At 54.9% G+C, this 27,940-nt stretch overlaps 1 protein-coding gene across 1 annotated transcript in view; it reads left to right on the top strand.

The window, feature by feature from the left end:
* The window catches only part of GARNL3 (GTPase activating Rap/RanGAP domain like 3), a 236,191-nt gene that overhangs the window by 17,222 nt on the left and 191,029 nt on the right, over positions 1-27,940 (top strand). The window contains 2 exon segments of the mRNA XM_072131865.1: positions 16,318-16,392; positions 18,562-18,661. Of these exon segments, the coding sequence (XP_071987966.1) occupies positions 16,318-16,392; positions 18,562-18,661 (175 nt within the window).

The raw sequence follows: 27,940 nt of genomic DNA, 5'->3' as shown, positions 1-27,940 counted from the left end.
TAATGGTGTAATGGCTCCTCCATGTGCTTCTGGTGCTCGCGCCCCCTGCAGCCTGTGTGTATGAGATACTCCTATACACATGACTGACAGCCTGTATAATGATGTGAGGTATAATGGTGTAATGGCTCCTCCATGTGCTTCTGGTGCTGGCGCCCCCTGCAGCCTGTGTGTATGAGATACTCCTATACACATGACTGACAGCCTGTATAATGATGTGAGGTATAATAGTGTAATGGCTCCTCCATGTGCTTCCTGGTGCTGGCGCCCCCTGCAGCCTGTGTGTATGAGATACTCCTATACACATGACTGACAGCCTGTATAATGATGTGAGGTATAATGGTGTAATGGCTCCTCCATGTGCTTCCTGGTGCTGGCGCCCCCTGCAGCCTGTGTGTATGAGATACTCCTATACACATGACTGACAGTCTGTATAATGGTGTGAGGTATAATGGTGTAATGCCTCCTCCAAGTTCCTCCTGGTGTACATTGTACACCCCCTGCACATAGTACACCCCCTGCACATAGTACACCCCCTGCACATAGTACACACTGCATATAGTACACCCCCTGCACATTGTACACACTGCACATAGTACACACTGCACATAGTACACCCCCTGCACATAGTACACCCCCTGCACATAGTACACCCCCTGCACATAGTACACCCCCTGCACATAGTACACCCTGCACATAGTACACCCCCTGCACATAGTATGCAACCTGCACAAAGTACACAGAACCCTGCACATAGTACACCCCCTGCACATAGTACCCAGGACCCTGCACCTAGTACACCCCCTGCACATAGTACACAGGACTCCTGCACATAATACACCCCCTGCACAAAGTATACACCCCCTGCACATAGTATACACCCCCTGCACATAGTACACCCCCTGCACATAGTACACCCCCTGCACATAGTACACACTGCACATAGTACACAGGACACTGCACATAGTACACACTGCACATAGTACACAGGACACTGCACATAGTACACACCCTGCACATAGTACACACTGCACATAGTACACACTGCACATAGTACACTCCCTGCGCATAGTACACCCCCCTGCACGTAGTACACCCCCTGCACGTAGTACACCCCCTGCACGTAGTACACTCCCTGCACATAGTACACCCCCTGCACATAGTGTACACCCTGCACATAGTGTACACCCTGCACATAGTGTACACCCTGCACATAGTGTACACCTTGCACATAGTACACAGGACACTGCACATAGTACACAGGACACTGCACATAGTACACAGGACACTGCACATAGTACACCCCCTGCACATAGTACACCCTCCTGCACATAGTACACCTCCCTGCACATAGTACACCACATGCACATAGTACACAGTGCACAAAGTACACCCTCCTGCACATAGTACACCTCCCTGCACATAGTACACCTCCCTGCACATAGTACACCTCCCTGCACATAGTACACCCCCTGCACATAGTACACCCCCCTGCACATAGTACACCCCCCTGCACATAGTACACCCCCCTGCACATAGTACACCCCCCTGCACATAGTACACCCCCCTGCACATAGTACACCCCCCTGCACATAGTACACCCCCTGCACATAGTACATCCCCCTGCACATAGTACACCCCCCTGCACATAGTACACCCCCCTGCACATAGTACACCCCCTGCACATAGTACACCCCCCTGCACATAGTACATCCCCTGCACATAGTACATCCCCCTGCACATAGTACATCCCCCTGCACATAGTACACCCCCCTGCACATAGTACACCCCCCTGCACATAGTACACCCCCCTGCACATAGTACACAGGACACTGCACATAATACACCCCCTGCACATAGTACACAGGACCCCTGCACATAGTACACACTGAACATAGTACACAGGACCCTGCACATAGTACACACTGCACATAGTACACCGGACCCCTGCACATAGTACACAGGACCCCTGCACATAGTACACAGGAGCCTGCACATAGTACACAGACTGCACATAGTACACAGGACCCTGCACATAGTACACAGGACACTGCACATAGTACACACTGCACATAGTACACAGGACCCTGCACATAGTACACAGGACCCCTGCACATAGTACACAGGATACTGCACATAGTACACACTGCACATAGTACACAGGACCTTGCACATAGTACACACACTGCACATAGTACACACTGCACATAGTACACACTGCACATAGTACACAGGACCTTGCACATAGTACACACACTGCACATAGTACACAGGACACTGCACATAGTACACCCCCTGCACATAGTACACCCCCTGCACATAGTACACCCCCTGCACATAGTACACAGGAGCCTGCACATAGTACACACTGCACATAGTACACAGGACACTGCACATAGTACACAGGACACTGCACATAGTACACAGGACACTGCACATAGTACACAGGACACTGCACATAGTACACAGGACCCCTGCACATAGTACACAGGACACTGCACATAGTACACACTGCACATAGTACACCCCCTGCACATAGTACACACTACACATAGTACACACTGCACATAGTACACACACTGCACATAATACACCCCCTGCACTTAGTACACACCCCCTGCACATAGTATTCACCCCCTGCACATAGTACACCCCCTGCACATAGTACACAGGACACTGCACATAGTACACCCCCTGCACACAGTACACAGGAGCCTGCACACAGTACACAGGAGCCTGCACACAGTACACAGGAGCCTGCACATATTACACACTGCACATAATACACAGGACACTGCACATAGTACACACTGCACATAGTACACCCCCTGCACATAGTACACCCCCTGCACATAGTACACCCCCTGCACATAGTACACACACTGCACATAGTACACACACTGCACATAGTACACACTGCACATAGTACACCCCCTGCACATAGTACACACTGCACATAGTACACACTGCACATAGTACACACACTGCACATAGTACACACACTGCACATAGTACACACTGCACATAGTACACAGGACACTGCACATAGTACACAGGACACTGCACATAGCACACAGGACCCTGCACATAGTACACACTGCACATAGCACACAGGACCCTGCACATAGTACACAGGACACTGCACATAGTACACAGGACCCTGCACATAGCACACAGGACCCTGCACATAGTACACAGGACACTGCACATAGTACACAGGACCCCTGCACATAGTACACACTGCACATAGTACACAGGACACTGCACATAGTACACAGGACCCCTGCACATAGTACACACTGCACATAGTACACACTGCACATAGTACACAGGACACTGCACATAGTACACAGGACCCCTGCACATAGTACACAGGACACTGCACATAGTACACAGGACCCTGCACATAGTACACAGGACCCTGCACATAGTACGCACTGCACATAGCACACACACTGCACATAGTACACAGGACCCCTGCACATAGTACACACTGCACATAGTACACACTGCACATAGTACACAGGACACTGCACATAGTACACAGGACCCTGCACATAGTACACGCTGCACATAGTACACAGGATACTGCACATAGTACACAGGACACTGCAGATAGTACACACACTGCACATAGTACACACCCTGCACATAGTACACACTGCACATAGTACACAGGACACTGCACATAGTACCCCCCTGCACATAGTACCCCCCTGCACATAGTACACACTGCACATAGTACACAGGACACTGCGCATAGTACACAGGACACTGCGCATAGTACACCCCCTGCACATAGTACATACTGCACATAGTACACACCCTGCACATAGTACTCACTGAACATAGTATATGCCCCAATGTCATTTACAAATTCATATGACTTTTTCCATCATTTTCTTTCCACATACTAATATTTTGGTAACAGCTCCATAACAAATACTCACTGCACCCCTAGATGAATACCAGTGCATCATACAGGACTATCTGTAAACCCTAATGTGGCGGATTTGTGGGATCAAAACGCTCTCTACACCCTTTTATAATATCCTTGACGGGTCTAGTTTCCGAGATGAGGTGATATGTTGGGGGTTTACAATGTTCTGTTATATTAGGGCACATTAAAAGTGATTTGGCAAAAGCCCTTCTGTGCCATGCTGTGTCCTGCTGTGTGCCATGCTGTGTCCTGCTGTGTGCCATGCTGTGTGCCATGCTGTGTCCTGCTGTGTGCCATGCTGTGCCCTGCTGTGCCATGCTTTGCCATTCTGTGCCCTGCTGTGCCCTTCTGTGCCATGCTATATGCCTTGCTTTGCCATTCTGTGCCATGCTGTGTGCCATGCTTTGCCATTCTGTGCCCTTTTGGGCCCTTCTGTGCCATGCTTTGTGCCATGCTTTGCCGCTTTGTGCCATGCTTTGCCCTTTTGTGCCATGCTTTGCCCTTTTGTGCCATGCTTTGCCCATCTGTGCCATGCTGTGTGCCCTTCTGGGCCCTACTGTGCCATGCTGTGCCCTTCTGTGCTTTGTTGTGCCCTTCTGTGCCATGCCGTTTGCCATGCTGTGCCCCTCTGTGCCATGCCATTGCCATGCTTTGCCCTTCTGTGCCATGCTTTGCCCTTCTGTGCCATGCTTTGCCCTTCTGTGCCATGCTGTGTGCCCTTCTGTGCCATGCCGTGTGCCATGCTTTGCCCTTCTCTGCCGTTCTGTGCCCTTCTGTGCTATTCTGTGCCATGCTTTGCCCTTCTGTGCCATGCTGTGTGCAATGCTGTGCCCTTCTGTGCCATGCTGTGCCCTTCTGGGCCCTAATGTGCCATGCTGTGCCATGCTGTGCCCTTCTGTGCCATGCTTTGCCCTTCTGTGCCATGCTTTCCCTTTCTGTGCCATGCTTTGCCCTTCCGTGCCCTGCTGTGCCCTTGTGTCATGCTTTGCCCTTCTGTGCCATGCTGTGTGCCATGCTTTGCCCTTCTGTGCCATGCTGTGTGCCCTTCTGTGCCATGCTGTGTGCCATGCTTTGCCCTTCTGTGCCATGCAGTGTGCCATGCTTTGCCCTTCTGTGCCATGCCGTGTGCCATGCTTTGCCCTTTTGTGCTGTTCTGTGCCCTGCTGGAGCCATTTTAGGGGGAATTTAATATGAATGCCTTGCAAAGCTTTGTCAGGTATCATAGTATCATAGTATATATAAGGCTGGTACAGTTTGTTCCTAAAAAATAAAATAAATGTTTTTAAAATTTTCTTTAGAAAATAACTGTAAAGTTACTTGACAAAAAATAGTTTTGGATAGATGGATAGAACTCTCGACAACAATGTCAAAGATACTGGATCAAGCTGCTGGCTTCTACATACCCTGAGATCCAGCCTCGTATCCTGTCCTATCTGTAAAATCCCTCCAGGGTCTCCTGAAGTGGGCGGGCACTTCCTGGTTGTGACAGGAACTGAGGCCAGAGCAGCTTCCCTCACTACCCATAATTCTAAGGGCACTGAGGCCAGAGCACTGAGGGCATTCACCTGAACAAGCAGCTCAGCCAATCAGGACACAGAATTTCCAGTGTTACTGCTTTGTACAGAGCAAGGCAGGGAAGACGCAGAGCTAATAGCACAGAGCCCTGGATCTCTGGTCAGAAAGGATCACACAGTAATCTACTACACCGCATGGGGACATCACATTCTGTGTGTGTGAAGACCGCCTCTCTGAAAGGACCCCTCCCTAAAGTACTGTCTGTTTTTTTTTTAATCAATGACTGATTTTGCTCTATGACCCCCCTTTCCGGTGCAGGTCACAGTATTGTGCACTCACCTACACCCACACACTGCTCCTCACATACCATATGCACTGACTCTCCCGTCCCTCCGCACTGCCGCACCTTCATAACTGCATAACCAGTCACATGCTTGTGACCCCTCTCAACAAGATCCAGCCACCCTCCACTCATCTCCAACATGTAGATATGGATTCCCATGGTTACCAATCAAAACAAAGGAAGAGAGAGCAGCCAGGGGGACAATGTAAAACCCCTGCTAGCAGGCAAACTGGGAGGGTAATTTAGAGAAAGATTTTAGCTTAGTGCAGAGTTAAGCAAAATATTTTATTCTTTAAGGTTTTTTAAAATTAGAATTCTAAGCTTTTTCATTTCCTGAAGAAATCAATGCTTAAATGCTTAAAAATGATTCCAATATGCAAATTGGTGACAAATGTGGGTGGTAAGTAACTGTATGATGAGCGGAACATTTAGAAATCAGAAAATTACTAGATTGAAGAAAAAAATCACCTCCTGCTGTGATCCTCCTCTCCCCCTGCTGTGATCCTTCTGTCCTCCACTCCTCCTGCTGTGATCCTTCTATTCTATGCTCCTCTCCTCAAGCTGTGATCCTTCTGTTCTCTGCTCCTCTCCTCCTGCTTTGACTCTTATATCCTCTGCTCTGCTCCTCCTGCTGTGATCCTTCTATCCTCTGCTCCTCTCCTCCTGCTGTGATCCTTCTATCCTCTGCTCCTCTCCTACTGCTGTGATCCTTCTATTCTATGCTCCTCTCCTCCTGCTGTGATCCTTCTGTTCTCTGCTCCTCTCCTCCTGCTTTGACTCTTATATTCTCTGCTCCGCTCCTCCTGCTGTGATCCTTCTATCCTCTGCTCCTCTCCTCCTGCTGTGATCCTTCTATCCTCTGCTCCTCTCCTCCTGCTGTGACCCTTCTATCCTCTGCTCCTCTCCTCCTGCTGTGATCCTTCTATCCTCTGCTCCTCTACTCCTGCTGTGATCCTTCTATCCTCTGCTCATCTCCTCCTGCTGTGATCCTTCTATCCTCTGCTCATCTCCTCCTGCTGTGATCCTTCTATCCTCTGCTCCTCCTGCTGTGATCCTTCTATCCTCTGCTCCTCTCCTCCTGCTGTGATCCTTCTATCCTCTGCTCCTCTCCTCCTCCTGTGATCCTTCTATCATCTGCTCCTCTCCTCCTGCTGTGATCCTTCTATCCTCTGCTCCTCTTCTCCTGCTGTGATCCTTCTATCCTCTGCTCCTCTCCTCCTGCTGTGATCCTTCTATCCTCTGCTCCTCTCCTCCTTCTGTGACCCTTCTATCCTCTGCTCCGCTCCTCCTGCTGTGATCCTTCTATCCTCTGCTCCGCTCCTCCTGCTGTGATCCTTCTATCCTCTGCTCCTCCTGCTGTGATCCTTCTGTCCTCCACTCCTCCTGCTGTGATCCTTCTATCCTCTGCTCCTCTCCTCCTGCTGTGACCCTTCTATCCTCTGCTCCTCTCCTCCTGCTGTGATCCTTCTATCCTCTGCTCCTCTCCTCCTGCTGTGACCCTTCTATCCTCTGCTTTGCTCCTCCTGCTGTGCCCCCTCTATCCTCTGCTCCTCCTGCTGTGATCCTTCTATCCTCTGCTCCTCTACTCCTGCTGTGATCCTTCTATCCTCTGCTCCTCTCCTCCTGCTGTGATCCTTCTATCCTCTGCTCCTCTCCTCCTGCTGTGACCCTTCTATCCTCTGCTCTTCTCCTCCTGCTGTGATCCTTCTATCCTCTGCTCCTCTACTCCTGCTGTGATCCTTCTATCCTCTGCTCCTCTCCTCCTGCTGTGACCCTTCTATCCTCTGCTCCTCTCCTCCTGCTGTGATCCTTCTATCCTCTGCTCCTCTCCTCCTGCTTTGACCCTTCTATCCTCTGCTCCTCTCCTCCTCCTGTGATCCTTCTATCATCTGCTCCTCTCCTCCTGCTGTGATCCTTCTATCCTCTGCTCCTCTTCTCCTGCTGTGATCCTTCTATCCTCTGCTCCTCTCCTCCTGCTGTGATCCTTCTATCCTCTGCTCCTCTCCTCCTTCTGTGACCCTTCTATCCTCTGCTCCGCTCCTCCTGCTGTGATCCTTCTATCCTCTGCTCCTCCTGCTGTGACCCTTCTATCCTCTGCTCCTCCTGCTGTGATCCTTCTGTCCTCCACTCCTCCTGCTGTGATCCTTCTATCCTCTGCTCCTCTCCTTCTGCTGTGACCCTTCTATCCTCTGCTCCTCTCCTCCTGCTGTGATCCTTCTATCCTCTGCTCCTCTCCTCCTGCTGTGACCCTTCTATCCTCTGCTTTGCTCCTCCTGCTGTGCCCCCTCTATCCTCTGCTCCTCCTGCTGTGATCCTTCTATCCTCTGCTCCTCTCCTCCTGCTGTGATCCTTCTATCCTCTGCTCCTCTCCTCCTGCTGTGATCCTTCTATCCTCTGCTCCTCTCCTCCTGCTGTGACCCTTCTATCCTCTGCTCTTCTCCTCCTGCTGTGATCCTTCTATCCTCTGCTCCTCTACTCCTGCTGTGATCCTTCTATCCTCTGCTCCTCTCCTCCTGCTGTGACCCTTCTATCCTCTGCTCCTCTCCTCCTGCTGTGATCCTTCTATCCTCTGCTCCTCTCCTCCTGCTTTGACCCTTCTATCCTCTGCTCCACTCCTCCTGCTGTGATCCTTCTATCCTCTGCTCCTCTCCTCCTGCTGTGATCCTTCTATCCTCTGCTCCTCTCCTCCTGCTGTGATCCTTCTATCCTCTGCTCCTCTCCTCCTGCTGTGATCCTTCTATCCTCTGCTCCTCTCCTCCTGCTGTGACCCTTCTATCCTCTGCTCTTCTCCTCCTGCTGTGATCCTTCTATCCTCTGCTCCTCTACTCCTGCTGTGATCCTTCTATCCTCTGCTCCTCCTGCTGTGACCCTTCTATCCTCTGCTCCTCTCCTCCTGCTGTGATCCTTCTATCCTCTGCTCCTCCTGCTGTGATCCTTCTATCCTCTGCTCCTCTCCTCCTGCTGTGACCCTTCTATCCTCTGCTCCTCCTGCTGTGATCCTTCTATCCTCTGCTCCTATCCTCCTGCTGTAATCCTTCTATCCTCTGCTCCTCTCCTCCTGCTTTGACCCTTCTATCCTCTGCTCCACTCCTCCTGCTGTGATCCTTCTATCCTCTGCTCCTCTCCTCCTGCTGTGATCCTTCTATCCTCTGCTCCTCTCCTCCTGCTGTGATCCTTCTATCCTCTGCTACTCTCCTCCTGCTGTGACCCTTCTATCCTCTGCTCCTCTCCTCCTGCTTTGATCCTTCTATCCTCTGCTCCTCTCCTCCTGCTGTGATCCTTCTATCCTCTTCTCCTCTCCTCCTGTTTGGATCCTTTTATCCTCTGCTCCTCCTGCTGTGATCCTTCTATCCTCTGCTCCTCTCCTCCTGCTGTGATCCTTCTATCCTCTGCTCCTCTCCTCCTGCTGTGATCCTTCTATCCTCTGCTCCTATCCTCCTGCTGTGATCCTTCTATCCTCTGCTCCTCTCCTCCTGCTTTGACCCTTCTATCCTCTGCTCCGCTCCTCCTGCTGTGATCCTTCTATCCTCTGCTCCTCTCCTCCCTCTGTGATCCTTCTATCCTCTGCTTTGCTCCTCCTGCTGTGCCCCCTCTATCCTCTGCTCCTCCTGCTGTGAGCCTTCTATCCTCTGCTCCTCCTGCTGTGATCCTTCTATCCTCTGCTCCTCCTGCTGTGATCCTTCTATCCTCTGCTCCTCTCCTCCTGCTGTGATCCTTCTATCCTCTGCTCCGCTCCTCCTGCTGTGATCCTTCTATCCTCTGCTCCGCTCCTCCTGCTGTGATCCTTCTATCCTCTGCTCCTCTCCTCCTGCTGTGATCCTTCTATCCTCTGCTCCGCTCCTCCTGCTGTGATCCTTCTATCCTCTGCTACTCTCCTCCTGCTGTGACCCTTCTATCCTCTGCTCCTCTCCTCCTGCTGTGACCCTTCTATCCTCTGCTCCTTTCCTCCTGCTATGAACCTTCTATCCTCTGCTCCTCCTGCTGTGATCCTAGTATCCTCTGCTCCTCCTGCCGTGATCCTTCTCTCCTCTGCTCCTCTCCTCCTGCTGTGATCCTTCTATGCTCTGCTCCTCTCCTCCTGCTGTGATCCTTCTATCCTCTGCTCCTCCTGCTGTGATCCTTCTATCCTCTGCTCCTCCTGCTGTGACCCTTCTATCCTCTGATCCTCTCCTCCTGCTGTGACCCTTCTATCCTCTGCTCCTCCTGCTGTGATCCTTCTATCCTCTGCTCCGCTCCTCCTGCTGTGATCCTTCTATCCTCTGCTCCTCTCCTCCTGCTGTGATCCTTCTATCCTCTGCTCCTCTCCTCCTGCTGTGATCCTTCTATCCTCTGCTCCTATCCTCCTTCTGTGATCCTTCTATCCTCTGCTCCTCTCCTCCTGCTTTGACCCTTCTATCCTCTGCTCCGCTCCTCCTGCTGTGATCCTTCTATCCTCTGCTCCTCTCCTCCCTCTGTGATCCTTCTATCCTCTGCTTTGCTCCTCCTGCTGTGCCCCCTCTATCCTCTGCTCCTCCTGCTGTGAGCCTTCTATCCTCTGCTCCTCCTGCTGTGATCCTTCTATCCTCTGCTCCTCCTGCTGTGATCCTTCTATCCTCTGCTCCTCTCCTCCTGCTGTGATCCTTCTATCCTCTGCTCCGCTCCTCCTGCTGTGATCCTTCTATCCTCTGCTCCGCTCCTCCTGCTGTGATCCTTCTATCCTCTGCTCCTCTCCTCCTGCTGTGATCCTTCTATCCTCTGCTCCGCTCCTCCTGCTGTGATCCTTCTATCTTCTGCTACTCTCCTCCTGCTGTGACCCTTCTATCCTCTGCTCCTCTCCTCCTGCTGTGACCCTTCTATCCTCTGCTCCTTTCCTCCTGCTATGAACCTTCTATCCTCTGCTCCTCCTGCTGTGATCCTAGTATCCTCTGCTCCTCCTGCTGTGATCCTTCTATCCTCTGCTCCTCTCCTCCTGCTGTGATCCTTCTATGCTCTGCTCCTCTCCTCCTGCTGTGATCCTTCTATCCTCTGCTCCTCCTGCTGTGATCCTTCTATCCTCTGCTCCTCCTGCTGTGACCCTTCTATCCTCTGCTCCTCCTGATGTGATCCTTCTATCCAATGCTCCTCTCCTCCTGCTGTGACCCTTCTATCCTCTGCTCCTCCTGCTGTGATCCTTCTATCCTCTGCTCCGCTCCTCCTGCTGTGATCCTTCTATCCAATGCTCCTCTCCTCCTGCTGTGACCCTTTTATCCTCTGCTCCTCCTGCTGTGATCCTTCTATCCTCTGCTCTGCTCCTCTCCTCCTGCTGTGATCCTTCTGTTCTCTGCTCCTCTCCTCCTGCTGTGACCCTTCTATCCTCTGCTCCTCTCCTCCTGCTGTGATCCTTCTATCCTCTGCTCCGCTCCTCCTGCTGTGATCCTTCTATCCTCTGCTCTGCTCCTCATGCTGTGATCCTACTATCCTCTGCTCCTCTCCTTCTGCTGTGATCCTTCTATCCTCTGCTCCTCTCCTCCTGCTGTGATCCTTCTATCATCTGCTCCTCTCCTCCTGCTGTGATCCTTCTATGCTCTGCTCCTCTCCTCCTGCTGTGATCCTTCTATCCTCTGCTACTCTCCTCCTGCTGTGACCCTTCTATCCTCTGCTCCTCTCCTCCTGCTGTGACCCTTCTATCCTCTGCTCCTTTCCTCCTGCTATGAACCTTCTATCCTCTGCTCCTCTCCTCCTGCTGTGACCCTTCTATCCTCTGCTCCTTTCCTCCTGCTATGAACCTACTATCCTCTGCTCCTCCTGCTGTGATCCTTCTATCCTCTGCTCCTCTCCTCCTGCTGTGATCCTTCTATGCTCTGCTCCTCTCCTCCTGCTGTGATCCTTCTATCCTCTGCTCCTCCTGCTGTGATCCTTCTATCCTCTGCTCCTCCTGCTGTGACCCTTCTATCTTCTGCTCCTCCTGCTGTGATCCTTCTATCCAATGCTCCTCTCCTCCTGCTGTGACCCTTCTATCCTCTGCTCCTCCTGCTGTGATCCTTCTATCCTCTGCTCCTCTCCTCCTGCTGTGATCCTTCTATCAAATGCTCCTCTCCTCCTGCTGTGACCCTTTTATCCTCTGCTCTTCCTGCTGTGATCCTTCTGTTCTCTGCTCCTCTCGTCCTGCTGTGACCCTTCTATCCTCTGCTCCTCTCCTCCTGCTGTGATCCTTCTATCCTCTGCTCCGCTCCTCCTGCTGTGATCCTTCTATCCTCTGCTCTGCTCCTCCTGCTGTGATCCTACTATCCTCTGCTCCTCTCCTCCTGCTGTGATCCTTCTATCCTCTGCTCCTCTCCTCCTGCTGTGATCCTTCTATGCTCTGCTCCTCTCCTCCTGCTGTGATCCTTCTATCCTCTGCTCCTCCTGCTGTGATCCTTCTATCCTCTGCTCCTCCTGCTGTGACCCTTCTATCCTCTGCTCCTCCTGCTGTGATCCTTCTATCCAATGCTCCTCTCCTCCTGCTGTGATCCTTCTATCCAATGCTCCTCTCCTCCTGCTGTGACCCTTCTATCCTCTGCTCCTCCTGCTGTGATCCTTCTATCCTCTGCTCCTCTCCTCCTGCTGTGATCCTTCTATCCAATGCTCCTCTCCTCCTGCTGTGACCCTTTTATCCTCTGCTCCTCCTGCTGTGATCCTTCTGTTCTCTGCTCCTCTCCTCCTGCTGTGACCCTTCTATCCTCTGCTCCTCTCCTCCTTCTGTGATCCTTCTATCCTCTGCTCTGCTCCTCCTGCTATGATCCATCTGTTCTCTGCTCCTCTCCTCCTGCTGTGATCCTTCTGTTCTCTGCTCCTCTCGTCCTGCTGTGATCCTTCTATCCTCTGCTCTGCTCCTCCTGCTGTGATCCTTCTATCCTCTGCTCCTCTCCTCCTGCTGTGATCCTTCTATCCTCTGCTCTGCTCCTCCTGCTGTGATCCTTCTATCCTCTGCTCCTCTCCTCCTGCTGTGATCCTTCTATCCTCTGCTCCTCTTCTCCTGCTGTGATCCTTCTATCCTCTGCTCCTCTCCTCCTGCTGTGAGCCTTCTATCCTCTGCTCCTCTCCTCCTGCTGTGATCCTTCTATCCTCTGCTCCTCTCCTCCTGCTGTGATCCTTCTATCCTCTGCTCCTCTCCTCCTGCTTTGACCCTTCTATCCTCTGCTCCTCCTGCTGTGATCCTTCTATCCTCTGCTCCTCTCCTTTTGCTGTGATCCTCTGCTCCTCTCCTCCTGCTGTGATCCTTCTATCCTCTGCTCCTCTCCTCCTGCTGTGATCCTTCTATCCTCTGCTCCTCTCCTCCTTCTGTGACCCTTCTATCCTCTGCTCTTCCTGCTGTGACCCTTCTATCCTCTGCTCCTCTCCTCCTGCTTTGACCCTTCTATCCTCTGCTCTGCTCCTCCTGCTGTGATCCTTCTATCCTCTGCTCCTCTCCTCCTGCTGTGATCCTTCTATCCTCTGCTCCTCTCCTCCTGCTGTGACCCTTCTATCCTCTGCTCCTCTCCTCCTGATGTGATCCTTCTATCCTCTGCTCTGCTCCTCCTGCTGTGACCCTTCTATCCTCTGCTCCTCCTGCTGTGACCCTTCTATCCTCTGCTCCTCCTGCTGTGACCCTTCTATCCTCTGCTCCTCTCCTCCTGCTGTGATCCTTCTATCCTCTGCTCCTCCTGCTGTGACCCTTCTATCCTCTGCTTTGCTCCTCCTGCTGTGCCCCCGCTATCCTCTGCTCCTCCTGCTGTGATCCTTCTATCCTCTGCTCTTCTCCTCCTGCTGTGATCCTTCTATCCTCTGCTCTTCTCCTCCTGCTGTGATCCTTCTATCCTCTGCTCCTCTCCTCCTGCTGTGATCCTTCTATCCTCTGCTCCTCTCCTCCTGCTGTGATCCTTCTATCCTCTGCTCCTCCTGCTGTGATCCTTCTATCCTCTGCTCCTCCTGCTGTGATCCTTCTATCCTCTGCTCCTCTCCTCCTGATGTGATCCTTCTATCCTCTGCTCTGCTCCTCCTGCTGTGACCCTTCTATCCTCTGCTCCTCCTGCTGTGATCCTTCTATCCTCTGCTCCTCTCCTCCTGATGTGATCCTTCTATCCTCTGCTCTGCTCCTCCTGCTGTGACCCTTCTATCCTCTGCTCCTTCTGCTGTGATCCTTCTATCCTCTGCTCCTCCTGCTGTGATCCTTCTATCCTCTGCTCCTCCTGCTGTGACCCTTCTATCCTCTGCTCCTCCTGCTGTGATCCTTCTATCCTCTGCTCCTCCTGCTGTGATCCTTCTATCCTCTGCTTTGCTCCTCATTCTGGGATCCTTCTATCCTCTGCTCCGCTCCTCCTGCTGTGATCCTTCTATCCTCTGCTCCTCTCCTCCTGCTGTGATCCTTCTATCCTCTGCTCTTCTCCTCCTGCTGTGATCCTTCTATCCTCTGCTCCTCTCCTCCTGCTGTGATCCTTCTATCCTCTGCTCCTCTCCTCCTTCTGTGACCCTTCTATCCTCTGCTCTTCCTGCTGTGACCCTTCTATCCTCTGCTCCTCTCCTCCTGCTGTGATCCTTCTATTCTATGCTCCTCTCCTCCTGCTGTGATCCTTCTATCCTCTGCTCCTCCTGCTGTGATCCTTCTATCCTCTGCTCCTCTCCTCCTGCTTTGACCCTTCTATCCTCTGCTCCTCTCCTCCTGATGTGATCCTTCTATCCTCTGCTCTGCTCCTCCTGCTGTGACCCTTCTATCCTCTGCTCCTCCTGCTGTGATCCTTCTATCCTCTGCTCCTCTCCTCCTGATGTGATCCTTCTATCCTCTGCTCCTCTCCTCCTGATGTGATCCTTCTATCCTCTGCTCTGCTCCTCCTGCTGTGACCCTTCTATCCTCTGCTCCTCCTGCTGTGATCCTTCTATCCTCTGCTCCTCCTGCTGTGATCCTTCTATCCTCTGCTTTGCTCCTCCTGCTGGGATCCTTCTATCCTCTGCTCCGCTCCTCCTGCTGTGATCCTTCTATCCTCTGCTCTGCTCCTCCTGCTGTGACCCTTCTATCCTCTGCTCCTCCTGCTGTGATTCTTCTATCCTCTGCTCCTCTCCTCCTGATGTGATCCTTCTATCCTCTGCTCTGCTCCTCCTGCTGTGATCCTTCTATCCTCTGCTCCTCCTGCTGTGATCCTTCTATCCTCTGCTCCTCTCCTCCTGATGTGATCCTTCTATCCTCTGCTCTGCTCCTCCTGCTGTGACCCTTCTATCCTCTGCTCCTCCTGCTGTGATCCTTCTATCATCTGCTCCTCCTGCTGTGATCCTTCTATCCTCTGCTCCTCTCCTCCTGCTGTGATCCTTCTATCCTCTGCTCCTCTCCTCCTTCTGTGACCCTTCTATCCTCTGCTCTTCCTGCTGTGACCCTTCTATCCTCTGCTCCTCTCCTCCTGCTGTGATCCTTCTATTCTATGCTCCTCTCCTCCTGCTGTGATCCTTCTATCCTCTGCTCCTCCTGCTGTGATCCTTCTATCCTCTGCTCCTCTCCTCCTGCTTTGACCCTTCTATCCTCTGCTCCTCTCCTCCTGATGTGATCCTTCTATCCTATGCTCTGCTCCTCCTGCTGTGACCCTTCTATCCTCTGCTCCTCCTGCTGTGATCCTTCTATCCTCTGCTCCTCTCCTCCTGATGTGATCCTTCTATCCTCTGCTCCTCTCCTCCTGATGTGATCCTTCTATCCTCTGCTCTGCTCCTCCTGCTGTGACCCTTCTATCCTCTGCTCCTCCTGCTGTGATCCTTCTATCCTCTGCTCCTCCTGCTGTGATCCTTCTATCCTCTGCTTTGCTCCTCCTGCTGGGATCCTTCTATCCTCTGCTCCGCTCCTCCTGCTGTGATCCTTCTATCCTCTGCTCTGCTCCTCCTGCTGTGACCCTTCTATCCTCTGCTCCTCCTGCTGTGATCCTTCTATCCTCTGCTCCTCTCCTCCTGATGTGATCCTTCTATCCTCTGCTCTGCTCCTCCTGCTGTGATCCTTCTATCCTCTGCTCCTCCTGCTGTGATCCTTCTATCCTCTGCTCCTCTCCTCCTGATGTGATCCTTCTATCCTCTGCTCTGCTCCTCCTGCTGTGACCCTTCTATCCTCTGCTCCTCCTGCTGTGATCCTTCTATCATCTGCTCCTCCTGCTGTGATCCTTCTATCCTCTGCTCCTCTCCTCCTGATGTGATCCTTCTATCCTCTGCTCTGCTCCTCCTGCTGTGACCCTTCTATCCTCTGCTCCTCCTGCTGTGATCCTTCTATCCTCTGCTCCTCCTGCTGTGATCCTTCTATCCTCTGCTCCTCTCCTCCTGCTGTGATCCTTCTATCCTCTGCTCCTCTCCTCCTGCTGTGATCCTTCTATCCTCTGCTCCTCCTGCTGTGATCCTTCTATCCTCTGCTCTTCTCCTCCTGCTGTGATCCTTCTATCCTCTGCTCTGCTCCTCCTGCTGTGACCCTTCTATCCTCTGCTCTGCTCCTCCTGTTGTGACCCTTCTATCCTCTGCTCCTCTAGCGGCTGAGACCCCCTGTGTGCAGTTTTGGATATTATCGTATCTTCTCTTATGTCCACAGCTCATTTCTAGTGACGCTGACGGAGCCATACAGAGGGCTGGGAGGTTTCGGGTGGAGAATGGATCTTCAGATGAGGTACATTTCATATTCCCATATATCACATTATTACCTATACATCAGAATTACACCCACATGAGCGGCACATGAGCTGTGAGAGCAAATTACTACAAGAGCTACAGAAATGCTGGTCAGACGCTTCTCCTGCTTATGTTATAGGAATAGACGCTGTGGGGAATGTATCGCTGCTTGCGCACCAAGCAAAGGGACGGTGACTATGTTTGTCAGACGTCTCTACGCGCTGCCCGAAACAGGCGCACATAGGGCTGCTGGCAGGTTATAGACATTCTACATGTATCCAGCATAGCCCCTATATATTCTACATGTACCCAGCATAGCCCCTATATATTCTACATGTATCCAGCATAGCCCCTATATATTCTACATGTACCCAGCATAGCCCCTATATATATACTACATGTATCCAGCATAGCCCCTATATATTCTACATGTATCCAGCATAGCCCCTATATATTCTACATGTATCCAGCATAGCCCCTATATATTCTACATGTATCCAGCATAGCCCCCATATATTCTACATGTATCCAGCATAGCCCCTATATATTCTACATGTATCCAGCATAGCCCCTATATATTCTACATGTATCCAGCATAGCCCCCATATATTCTACATGTATCCAGCATAGCCCCTATATATTCTACATGTATCCAGCATAGCCCTATATATTCTACATGTATCCAGCATAGCCCCTATATATTCTACATGTATCCAGCATAGCCCCCTATATATTCTACATGTATCCAGCATAGCCCCTATATAGTCTACATGTATCCAGCATAGCCCCTATATAGTCTACATGTACCTAGCATAGCCCCTATATCAGTGATGGTGAACCTATGGCACGGGTGCCGGAGGTGGCACTCGGAGCTCTTTCTGTGGGCACTCAGGCCATCACCAGAGATGACTCCAGGTATCTTCTTGCAGTCCCAGACAGCCCAGGACTTGCTGTGCACAGAGCTATTTTAAAGTGACAGCTCTACCTGGGACTATTTTCTGCTTTATTGGTGTCCTCAGGGGCTGTTATCAATGAAAGCTTTGACAGAGGAGGGAGTATAAATCACACATTACATTTCTGTGTTGGCACTTTGTGATAAATAAGTGCGTCTTTGATGTAGTTTGGGCACTCGGTCTCTAAAAGGTTCGCCATCACTGCCCTATATATTCTACATGTATCCAGCATAGCCCCTATATATTCTACATGTATCCAGCATAGCCCCTATATATTCTACATGTATCCAGCATAGCCCCTATATATTCTACATGTATCCAGCATATCCCCTATACATTCTACATGTATCCAGCATAGCCCCCTATATATTCTACATGTATCCAGCATAGCCCCCTATATATTCTACATGTATCCAGCATAGCCCCTATATATTCTACATGTATCCAGCATAGCCCCCTATATATACTACATGTATCCAACATATCCTCTATATATACTACATGTACTTGGCATAGCCCCTATATATTCTACATGTATCCAGCATAGCCCCTATATATCCTACATGTATCCAAAATAGCACCTATATATTCTACATGTATCCAACATAGCCCCCTATATATTCTACATGTATCCAGCATAGCCCCTATATATTCTACATGTATCCAACATAGCCCCCTATATATACTACATGTATCCAGCATAGCCCCCTATATATTCTACATGTATCCAGCATAGCCCCTATATATTCTACATGTATCCAGCATAGCCCCCTATATATACTACATGTATCCAGCATAGCCCCCTATATATTCTACATGTATCCAGCATAGCCCCCTATATATTCTACATGTACTTAGCATAACCCCCTATATATTCTACATGTACTTAGCATAGCCCCCTATATATTCTACATGTACTTAGCATAACCCCTATATATTCTACATGTATCCAGCATAGCCCCCTATATATACTACATGTACCCAGCATAGCCCCTATATATATACTACATGTATCCAGCATAGCCCCTATATATTCTACATGTATCCAGCATAACCCCTATATATTCTACATGTACTTAGCATAGCCCCCTATATATTCTACATGTACTTAGCATAACCCCCTATTCTACATGTCTCCATCTTATCTTATGAATCCCCCCGCCACCATGTTGTGATTTCCTGAAATGCTGAGCCTTGTAGTGTTTGTCGTGCAGAGCAGTGACTACACCCCGGGTGTCTGGAGACGGACGGACGTTCACCTGGAGAACCCAGAATACCACACACGATGGTACTTCAAGTATTTCCTGGGGAAAGGTAAATGCAACTCCAGAATCTGGACTGGAGGGGGCACTCTATGCCAGGCTGGTGATAGGAGGGGGGCTCTATGGCAGGCTGGTGATAGGAGGGGGGCTCTATGGCAGGCTGGTGATAGGAGGGGGGCTCTATGGCAGGCTGGTGATAGGATGGGGGCTCTATGCCAGGCTGGTGATAGGAGGGGGGCTCTATGCCAGGCTGGTGATAGGAGGGGGGCTCTATGGCAGACTGGTGATAGGAGGGGGGCTCTATGGCAGGCTGGTGATAGGAGGGGGGCTCTATGGCAGGCTGGTGATAGGAGGAGGGCTCTATGGCAGGCTGGTGATAGGAGGAGGGCTCTATGGCAGGCTGGTGATAGGAGGGGGGCTCTATGGCAGGCTGGTGATAGGAGGGGGGCTCTATGGCAGGCTGGTGATAGGAGGGGGGCTCTATGGCAGGCTGGTGATAGGAGGGTCGCTCTATGGCAGACTGGTGATAGGAGGGGGGCTCTATGGCAGGCTGGTGATAGGAGGGGGGCTCTATGGCAGGCTGGTGATAGGAGGGGGGCTCTATGCCAGGCTGGTGATAGGAGGGGGGCTCTATGGCAGGCTGGTGATAGGAGGGGGGCTCTATGGCAGGCTGGTGATAGGAGGGGGGCTCTATGGCAGGCTGGTGATAGGAGGGGGGCTCTATGGCAGGCTGGTGATAGGAGGGGGGCTCTATGGCAGACTGGTGATAGGAGGGGGGCTCTATGGCAGGCTGGTGATAGGAGGGGGGCTCTATGGCAGGCTGGTGATAGGAGGGGGGCTCTATGGCAGGCTGGTGATAGGAGGGGGGCTCTATGGCAGGCTGGTGATAGGAGGGGGGCTCTATGGCAGACTGGTGATAGGAGGGGGGCTCTATGGCAGGCTGGTGATAGGAGGGGGCTCTATGGCAGGCTGGTGATAGGAGGGGGGCTGTGCGGGAGGCTGGTGATAGGAGGAGGGCTCTATGGCAGGCTGGTGATAGGAGGGGGGCTCTATGGCAGGCTGGTGATAGGAGGGGGGCTCTATGGCAGGCTGGTGATAGGAGGGGGGCTCTATGGCAGGCTGGTGATAGGAGGGGGGCTCTATGCCAGGCTGGTGATAGGAGGGGGGCTCTATGCCAGGCTGGTGATAGGAGGGGGGCTCTATGGCAGGCTGGTGATAGGAGGGGGGCTCTATGGCAGGCTGGTGATAGGAGGAGGGCCCTATGGCAGACTGGTGATAGGAGGAGGGCTCTATGGCAGGCTGGTGATAGGAGGGGGGCTCTATGGCAGGCTGGTGATAGGAGGGGGGCTCTATGGCAGGCTGGTGATAGGAGGGGGGCTCTATGGCAGGCTGGTGATAGGAGGGGGGCTCTATGGCAGGCTGGTGATAGGAGGGGGGCTCTATGGCAGGCTGGTGATAGGAGGGGGGCTCTATGGCAGGCTGGTGATAGGAGGGGGGCTCTATGGCAGGCTGGTGATAGGAGGGGGGCTCTATGGCAGGCTGGTGATAGGAGGGGGGCTCTATGGCAGGCTGGTGATAGGAGGAGGGCTCTATGGCAGGCTGGTGATAGGAGGGGGGCTCTATGGCAGGCTGGTGATAGGAGGAGGGCTCTATGGCAGGCTGGTGATAGGAGGGGGGCTCTATGGCAGGCTGGTGATAGGAGGGGGGCTCTATGGCAGGCTGGTGATAGGAGGGGGGCTCTATGGCAGGCTGGTGATAGGAGGGGGCTCTATGGCAGGCTGGTGATAGGAGGGGGGCTCTATGGCAGGCTGGTGATAGAAGGGGGCTCTATGGCAGGCTGGTGATAGGAGGAGGGCTCTATGGCAGGCTGGTGATAGGAGGAGGGCTCTATGGCAGGCTGGTGATAGGAGGGGGCTCTATGGCAGGCTGGTGATAGGAGGGGGGCTCTATGGCAGGCTGGTGATAGGAGGGGGCTCTATGGCAGGCTGGTGATAGGAGGAGGGCTCTATGGCAGGCTGGTGATAGGAGGAGGGCTCTATGGCAGGCTGGTGATAGGAGGGGGCTCTATGGCAGGCTGGTGATAGGAGGAGGGCTCTATGGCAGGCTGGTGATAGGAGGGGGGCTCTATGGCAGGCTGGTGATAGGAGGAGGGCTCTATGGCAGGCTGGTGATAGGAGGGGGGCTCTATGGCAGGCTGGTGATAGGAGGGGGGCTCTATGGCAGGCTGGTGATAGGAGGGGGGATCTATGGCAGCCTGGTGATAGGAGGGGTCTCTATTCCAGGCTGGTGATAGGAGGAGGGCTCTATGGCAGGCTGGTGATAGGAGGGGGGCTCTATGGCAGGCTGGTGATAGGAGGGGGGCTCTATGGCAGGTTGGTGATAGGAGGAGGGCTCTATGGCAGGCTGGTGATAGGAGGGGGGCTCTATGGCAGGCTGGTGATAGGAGGGGGGCTCTATGGCAGGCTGGTGATAGGAGGGGGGCTCTATGGCAGGCTGGTGATTGGAGGGGGGCTCTATGGCAGGCTGGTGATAGGAGGGGGGCTCTATGGCAGGCTGGTGATAGGAGGAGGGCCCTATGGCAGGCTGGTGATAGGAGGGGGGCTCTATGGCAGGCTGGTGATAGGAGGGGGGCTCTATGGCAGGCTGGTGATAGGATGGGGGCTCTATGGCAGGCTGGTGATAGGAGGGGGGCTCTATGGCAGGCTGGTGATAGGATGGGGGCTCTATGGCAGGCTGGTGATAGGAGGGGGGCTCTATGGCAGGCTGGTGATAGGAGGGGGGCTCTATGGCAGGCTGGTGATAGGAGGGGGGCTCTATGGCAGGCTGGTGATAGGATGGGGGCTCTATGGCAGGCTGGTGATAGGAGGGGGGCTCTATGGCAGGCTGGTGATAGGAGGGGGGCTCTATGGCAGGCTGGTGATAGGAGGGGCGCTCTGCGGGAGGCTGGTGGTAGGAGGAGGGCTCTATGGCAGGCTGGTGATAGGAGGGGGGCTCTGCGGTAGGCTGGTGATAGAAGGGGGGCTGTGCGGGAGACTGGTGATAGGAGGGGGGCTCTATGGCAGGCTGGTGATAGGAGGGGGGCTCTGCGGTAGGCTGGTGATAGAAGGGGGGCTGTGCGGGAGGCTGGTGATAGGAGGGGGGCTCTATGGCAGGCTGGTGATAGGAGGGGGGCTCTGCGGTAGGCTGGTGATAGAAGGGGGGCTGTGCGGGAGGCTGGTGATAGGAGGGGGGCTCTATGGCAGGCTGGTGATAGGAGGGGGGCTTTATGGCAGGCTGGTGATAGGAGGGGGGCTCTATGGCAGGCTGGTGATAGGATGGGGGCTCTATGGCAGGCTGGTGATAGGAGGGGGGCTCTATGGCAGGCTGGTGATAGGAGGGGGGCTCTATGGCAGGCTGGTGATAGGAGGGGGGCTCTATGGCAGGCTGGTGATAGGAGGGGGGCTCTATGGCAGGCTGGTGATAGGAGGAGGGCTCTATGGCAGGCTGGTGATAGGAGTAGGGCTCTATGGCAGGCTGGTGATAGGAGGAGGGCTCTATGGCAGGCTGGTGATAGGAGGGGGCTCTATGGCAGGCTGGTGATAGGAGGGGGGCTCTATGGCAGGCTGGTGATAGGAGGGGGGCTCTATGGCAGGCTGGTGATAGGAGGGGGGCTCTATAGCAGGCTGGTGATAGGAGGGGGGCTCTGCGGGAGGCTGGTGGTAGGAGGAGGGCTCTATGGCAGGCTGGTGATAGGAGGGGGGCTCTATGGCAGGCTGGTGATAGGAGGAGGGCTCTATGGCAGGCTGGTGATAGGAGGGGGGCTCTATGGCAGGCTGGTGGTAGGAGGGGGCTCTATGGCAGGCTGGTGATAGGAGGGGGGCTCTATGGCAGGCTGGTGATAGGATGGGGGCTCTATGGCAGGCTGGTGATAGGAGGGGGGCTCTATGGCAGGCTGGTGATAGGAGGGGGGCTCTATGGCAGGCTGGTGATAGGAGGGGGGCTCTATGGCAGGCTGGTGATAGGAGGAGGGCTCTATGGCAGACTGGTGATAGGAGGAGGGCTCTATGGCAGGCTGGTGATAGGAGGGGGGCTCTATGGCAGGCTGGTGATAGGAGGGGGGCTCTATGGCAGGCTGGTGATAGGAGGGGGGCTCTATGCCAGGCTGGTGATAGGAGGGGGGCTCTATGGCAGGCTGGTGATAGGAGGGGGGCTCTATGCCAGGCTGGTGATAGGAGGGGGGCTCTATGGCAGGCTGGTGATAGGAGGAGGGCTCTATGGCCGTCTGGTGATAGGAGGGGGGCTCTATGGCAGGCTGGTGATAGGATGGGGGCTCTATGGCAGGCTGGTGATAGGAGGGGGGCTCTATGGCAGGCTGGTGATGGGAGGGGGGCTCTGCGGGAAGCTGGTGATAGGAGGAGGGCTCTATGGCAGGCTGGTGATAGGAGGAGGGCTCTATGGCAGGCTGGTGATAGGAGGGGGGCTCTATGGCAGGCTGGTGATAGGAGGGGGGCTCTATGGCAGGCTGGTGATAGGAGGGGGGCTCTATGGCAGGCTGGTGATAGGAGGGGGGCTCTATGGCAGGCTGGTGATAGGAGGGGGGCTCTATGGCAGGCTGGTGATAGGAGGGGGGCTGTGCGGGAGACTGGTGATAGGAGGGGGGCTCTATGGCAGGCTGGTGATAGGAGGGGGGCTCTATGGCAGGCTGGTGATAGGAGGGGGGCTCTATGGCAGGCTGGTGGTAGGAGGGGGCTCTATGGCAGGCTGGTGATAGGATGGGGGCTCTATGGCAGGCTGGTGATAGGAGGGGGGCTCTATGGCAGGCTGGTGATAGGAGGGGGGCTCTATGGCAGGCTGGTGATAGGAGGGGGGCTCTATGGCAGGCTGGTGATAGGAGGGGGGCTCTATGGCAGGCTGGTGATAGGAGGAGGGCTCTATGGCAGGCTGGTGATAGGAGGGGGGCTCTATGGCAGGCTGGTGATAGGAGGGGGGCTCTATGGCAGGCTGGTGATAGGAGGGGGGCTCTATGGCAGGCTGGTGATAGGAGGGGGGCTCTATGGCAGGCTGGTGATAGGAGGGGGTTCTATGGCAGGCTGGTGATAGGAGGGGGGCTCTATGGCAGGCTGGTGATAGGAGGGGGGCTCTGCGGGAGGCTGGTGATAGGAGAGGGTCTTTGCGGTAGGCTGGTGATACGAGGGGGGCTCTATGGCAGGCTGGTGATAGGACGGGGGCTCTATGGCAGGCTGGTGATAGGAGGGGGGCTCTATGGCAGGCTGGTGATAGGAGGGGGGCTCTATGGCAGGCTGGTGATAGGAGGAGGGCTCTATGGCAGGCTGGTGATAGGAGGAGGGCTCTATGGCAGGCTGGTGATAGGAGGGGGGCTCTATGGCAGGCTGGTGATAGGAGGGGGGCTCTATGGCAGGCTGGTGATAGGAGGGGGGCTCTATGGCAGGCTGGTGATAGGAGGGGGGCTCTATGGCAGGCTGGTGATAGAAGGGGGGCTGTGCGGGAGGCTGGTGATAGGAGGGGGCTCTATGGCAGGCTGGTGATAGGAGGGGGGCTCTATGGCAGGCTGGTGATAGGAGGGGGGCTCTGCGGTAGGCTGGTGATAGAAGGGGGGCTCTTTGGGCGAGGCTGGTGATAGGAAGGGGTGCCCTGCGGGAGGCTGGTGATAGGAGGAGGGCTCTATGGCAGGCTGGTGATAGGAGGGGGGCTCTGCGGTAGGCTGGTGATAGAAGGGGGGCTGTGCGGGAGACTGGTGATAGGAGGGGGGATCCATGGCAGGCTGGTGATAGGAGGGGGGCTCTATGGCAGGCTGGTGATAGGAGGGGGGCTCTATGGCAGGCTGGTGATAGTAGGGGGGCTCTATGGCAGACTGGTGATAGAAGGGGGGCTCTATGGCAGGCTGGTGATAGGAGGGGGGCTCTATGGCAGGCTGGTGATAGGAGGGGGGCTCTATGGCAGGCTGGTGATAGGAGGGGGGCTCTATGGCAGGCTGGTGATAGGAGGGGGGCTCTATGGCAGGCTGGTGATAGGAGGAGGGCTCTATGGCAGGCTGGTGATAGGAGGGGGGCTCTGCGGGAGGCTGGTGGTAGGAGGAGGGCTCTATGGCAGGCTGGTGATAGGAGGGGGGCTCTATGGCAGGCTGGTGATAGGAGGGGTCTCTATGGCAGGCTGGTGATAGGAGGGGGGCTCTATGGCAGGCTGGTGATAGGAGGGGGGCTCTATGGCAGGCTGGTGATAGAAGGGGGGCTGTGCGGGAGGCTGGTGATAGGAGGGGGGCTCTGCAGGAGGCTGGTGATAGGAGGGGGGGCTCTTTGGGCGAGGCTGGTGATAGGAAGGGGTGCCCTGCGGGAGGCTGGTGATAGGAGGAGGGCTCTATGGCAGGCTGGTGATAGGAGGGGGGCTCTGCGGTAGGCTGGTGATAGAAGGGGGGCTGTGCGGGAGACTGGTGATAGGAGGGGGGATCTATGGCAGGCTGGTGATAGGAGGGGGGCTCTATGGCAGGCTGGTGATAGGAGGGGGGCTCTATGGCCGGCTGGTGATAGTAGAGGGGCTCTATGGCAGACTGGTGATAGGAGGGGGGCTCTATGGCAGGCTGTTGATAGGAGGGGGGCTCTATGGCAGGCTGGTGATAGGAGGGGTCTCTATGGCAGGCTGGTGATAGGAGGGGGGCTCTATGGCAGGCTGGTGATAGGAGGGGGGCTCTATGGCAGGCTGGTGATAGGAGGGGGGCTCTATGGCAGACTGGTGATAGGAGGGGGGCTCTATGGCAGGCTGGTGATAGGAGGGGGGCTCTATGGCAGGCTGGTGATAGGAGGGGGCTCTATGGCAGGCTGGTGATAGGAGGAGGGCTCTATGGCAGGCTGGTGATAGGAGGGGGGCTCTGCAGGAGGCTGGTGATAGGAGGAGGGCCCTATGGCAGGCTGGTGATAGGAGGGGGGCTCTATGGCAGGCTGGTGATGGGAGGGGGGCTCTGCGGGAAGCTGGTGATAGGAGGAGGGCTCTATGGCAGGCTGGTGATAGGAGGAGGGCTCTATGGCAGGCTGGTGATAGGAGGGGGGCTCTATGGCAGGCTGGTGATAGGAGGGGGGCTCTATGGCAGGCTGGTGATAGGAGGGGGGCTCTATGGCAGGCTGGTGATAGGAGGGGGGCTCTATGGCAGGCTGGTGATAGGAGGGGGGCTCTATGGCAGGCTGGTGATAGGAGGAGGGCTCTATGGCAGGCTGGTGATAGGAGGGGGGCTCTATGGCAGGCTGGTGGTAGGAGGGGGCTCTATGGCAGGCTGGTGATAGGAGGAGGGCTCTATGGCAGGCTGGTGATAGGAGGGGGGCTCTATGGCAGGCTGGTGATAGGAGGGGGGCTCTATGGCAGGCTGGTGATAGGAGGAGGGCCCTATGCCAGGCTGGTGATAGGAGGGGGGCTCTATGGCAGGCTGGTGATAGGAGGGGGGCTCTATGGCAGGCTGGTGATAGGAGGGGGGCTCTATGGCAGGCTGGTGATAGGAGGGGGGCTCTATGGCAGGCTGGTGATAGGAGGAGGGCTCTATGGCAGGCTGGTGATAGGAGGAGGGCTCTATGGCAGGCTGGTGATAGGAGGGGGGCTCTATGGCAGGCTGGTGATAGGAGGAGGGCTCTATGGCAGGCTGGTGATAGGAGGAGGGCTCTATGGCAGGCTGGTGATAGGAGGGGGGCTCTATGGCAGGCTGGTGATAGGAGGGGGGCTCTATGGCAGGCTGGTGATAGAAGGGGGGCTCTATGGCAGGCTGGTGATAGAAGGGGGGCTCTATGGCAGGCTGGTGATAGGAGGGGGGCTCTATGGCAGGCTGGTGATAGGAGGGGGGCTCTATGGCAGGCTGGTGATAGGAGGGGGCTCTATGGCAGGCTGGTGATAGGAGGGGGGCTCTATGGCAGGCTGGTGATAGGAGGGGGGCTCTATGGCAGGCTGGTGATAGGAGGGGGCTCTATGGCAGGCTGGTGATAGGAGGGGGGCTCTATGGCAGGCTGGTGATAGGAGGAGGGCCCTATGCCAGGCTGGTGATAGGAGGGGGGCTCTATGGCAGGCTGGTGATAGGAGGGGGGCTCTATGGCAGGCTGGTGATAGGAGGGGGGCTCTATGGCAGGCTGGTGATAGGAGGGGGGCTCTATGGCAGGCTGGTGATAGGAGGAGGGCTCTATGGCAGGCTGGTGATAGGAGGGGGGCTCTATGGCAGGCTGGTGATAGGAGGGGGGCTCTGGCAGGCTGGTGATAGGAGGGGGGCTCTATGGCAGGCTGGTGATAGGAGGGGGGCTCTGCAGGAGGCTGGTAATAGGAGGGGGGCTCTTTGGCAGGCTGGTGATTGGAGGGGGGCTCTATGGCAGGCTGGTGATAGGAGGAGGGCTCTATGGCAGGCTGGTGATAGGAGGGGGCTCTATGGCAGGCTGGTGATAGGAGGGGGGCTCTATGGCAGGCTGGTGATAGGAGGGGGGCTCTATGGCAGGCTGGTGATAGGAGGAGGGCTCTATGGCAGGCTGGTGATAGGAGGGGGGCTCTATGGCAGGCTGGTGATAGGAGGGGGGCTCTGGCAGGCTGGTGATAGGAGGGGGGCTCTATGGCAGGCTGGTGATAGGAGGGGGGCTCTATGGCAGGCTGGTGATAGGAGGGGGGCTCTATGGCAGGCTGGTGATAGGAGGGGGCTCTATGGCAGGCTGGTGATAGGAGGGGGCTCTATGGCAGGCTGGTGATAGGAGGGGGGCTCTGCGGGAGGCTGGTGATAGGAGGGGGGCTGTGCGGGAGGCTGGTTATAGGAGGGGGGCTCTGCAGGAGGCTGGTAATAGGAGGGGGGCTCTTTGGCAGGCTGGTGATTGGAGGGGGGCTCTATGGCAGGCTGGTGATAGGAGGAGGGCTCTATGGCAGGCTGGTGATAGGAGGGGGCTCTATGGCAGGCTGGTGATAGGAGGGGGGCTCTATGGCAGGCTGGTGATAGGAGGGGGGCTCTATGGCAGGCTGGTGATAGGAGGGGGGCTCTATGGCAGGCTGGTGATAGGAGGAGGGCTCTATGGCAGGCTGGTGATAGGAGGGGGCTCTATGGCAGGCTGGTGATAGGAGGGGCTCTATGGCAGGCTGGTGATAGGAGGGGGGCTCTGCGGGAGGCTGGTGATAGGAGGGGGGCTCTGCAGGAGGCTGGTAATAGGAGGGGGGCTCTTTGGCAGGCTGGTGATTGGAGGGGGGCTCTATGGCAGGCTGGTGATAGGAGGGGGGCTCTATGGCAGGCTGGTGATAGGAGGAGGGCTCTATGGCAGGCTGGTGATAGGAGGGGGCTCTATGGCAGGCTGGTGATAGGAGGGGGGCTCTATGGCAGGCTGGTGATAGGAGG

The sequence above is a fragment of the Engystomops pustulosus genome, unplaced genomic scaffold (genome assembly GCF_040894005.1).
Source record: "Engystomops pustulosus unplaced genomic scaffold, aEngPut4.maternal MAT_SCAFFOLD_158, whole genome shotgun sequence".
Taxonomy (NCBI): Eukaryota; Metazoa; Chordata; class Amphibia; order Anura; family Leptodactylidae; genus Engystomops; species Engystomops pustulosus.
Note: the sequence above shows the minus strand (reverse complement) of the source record. Positions and strands in the feature narration are given on the sequence as shown.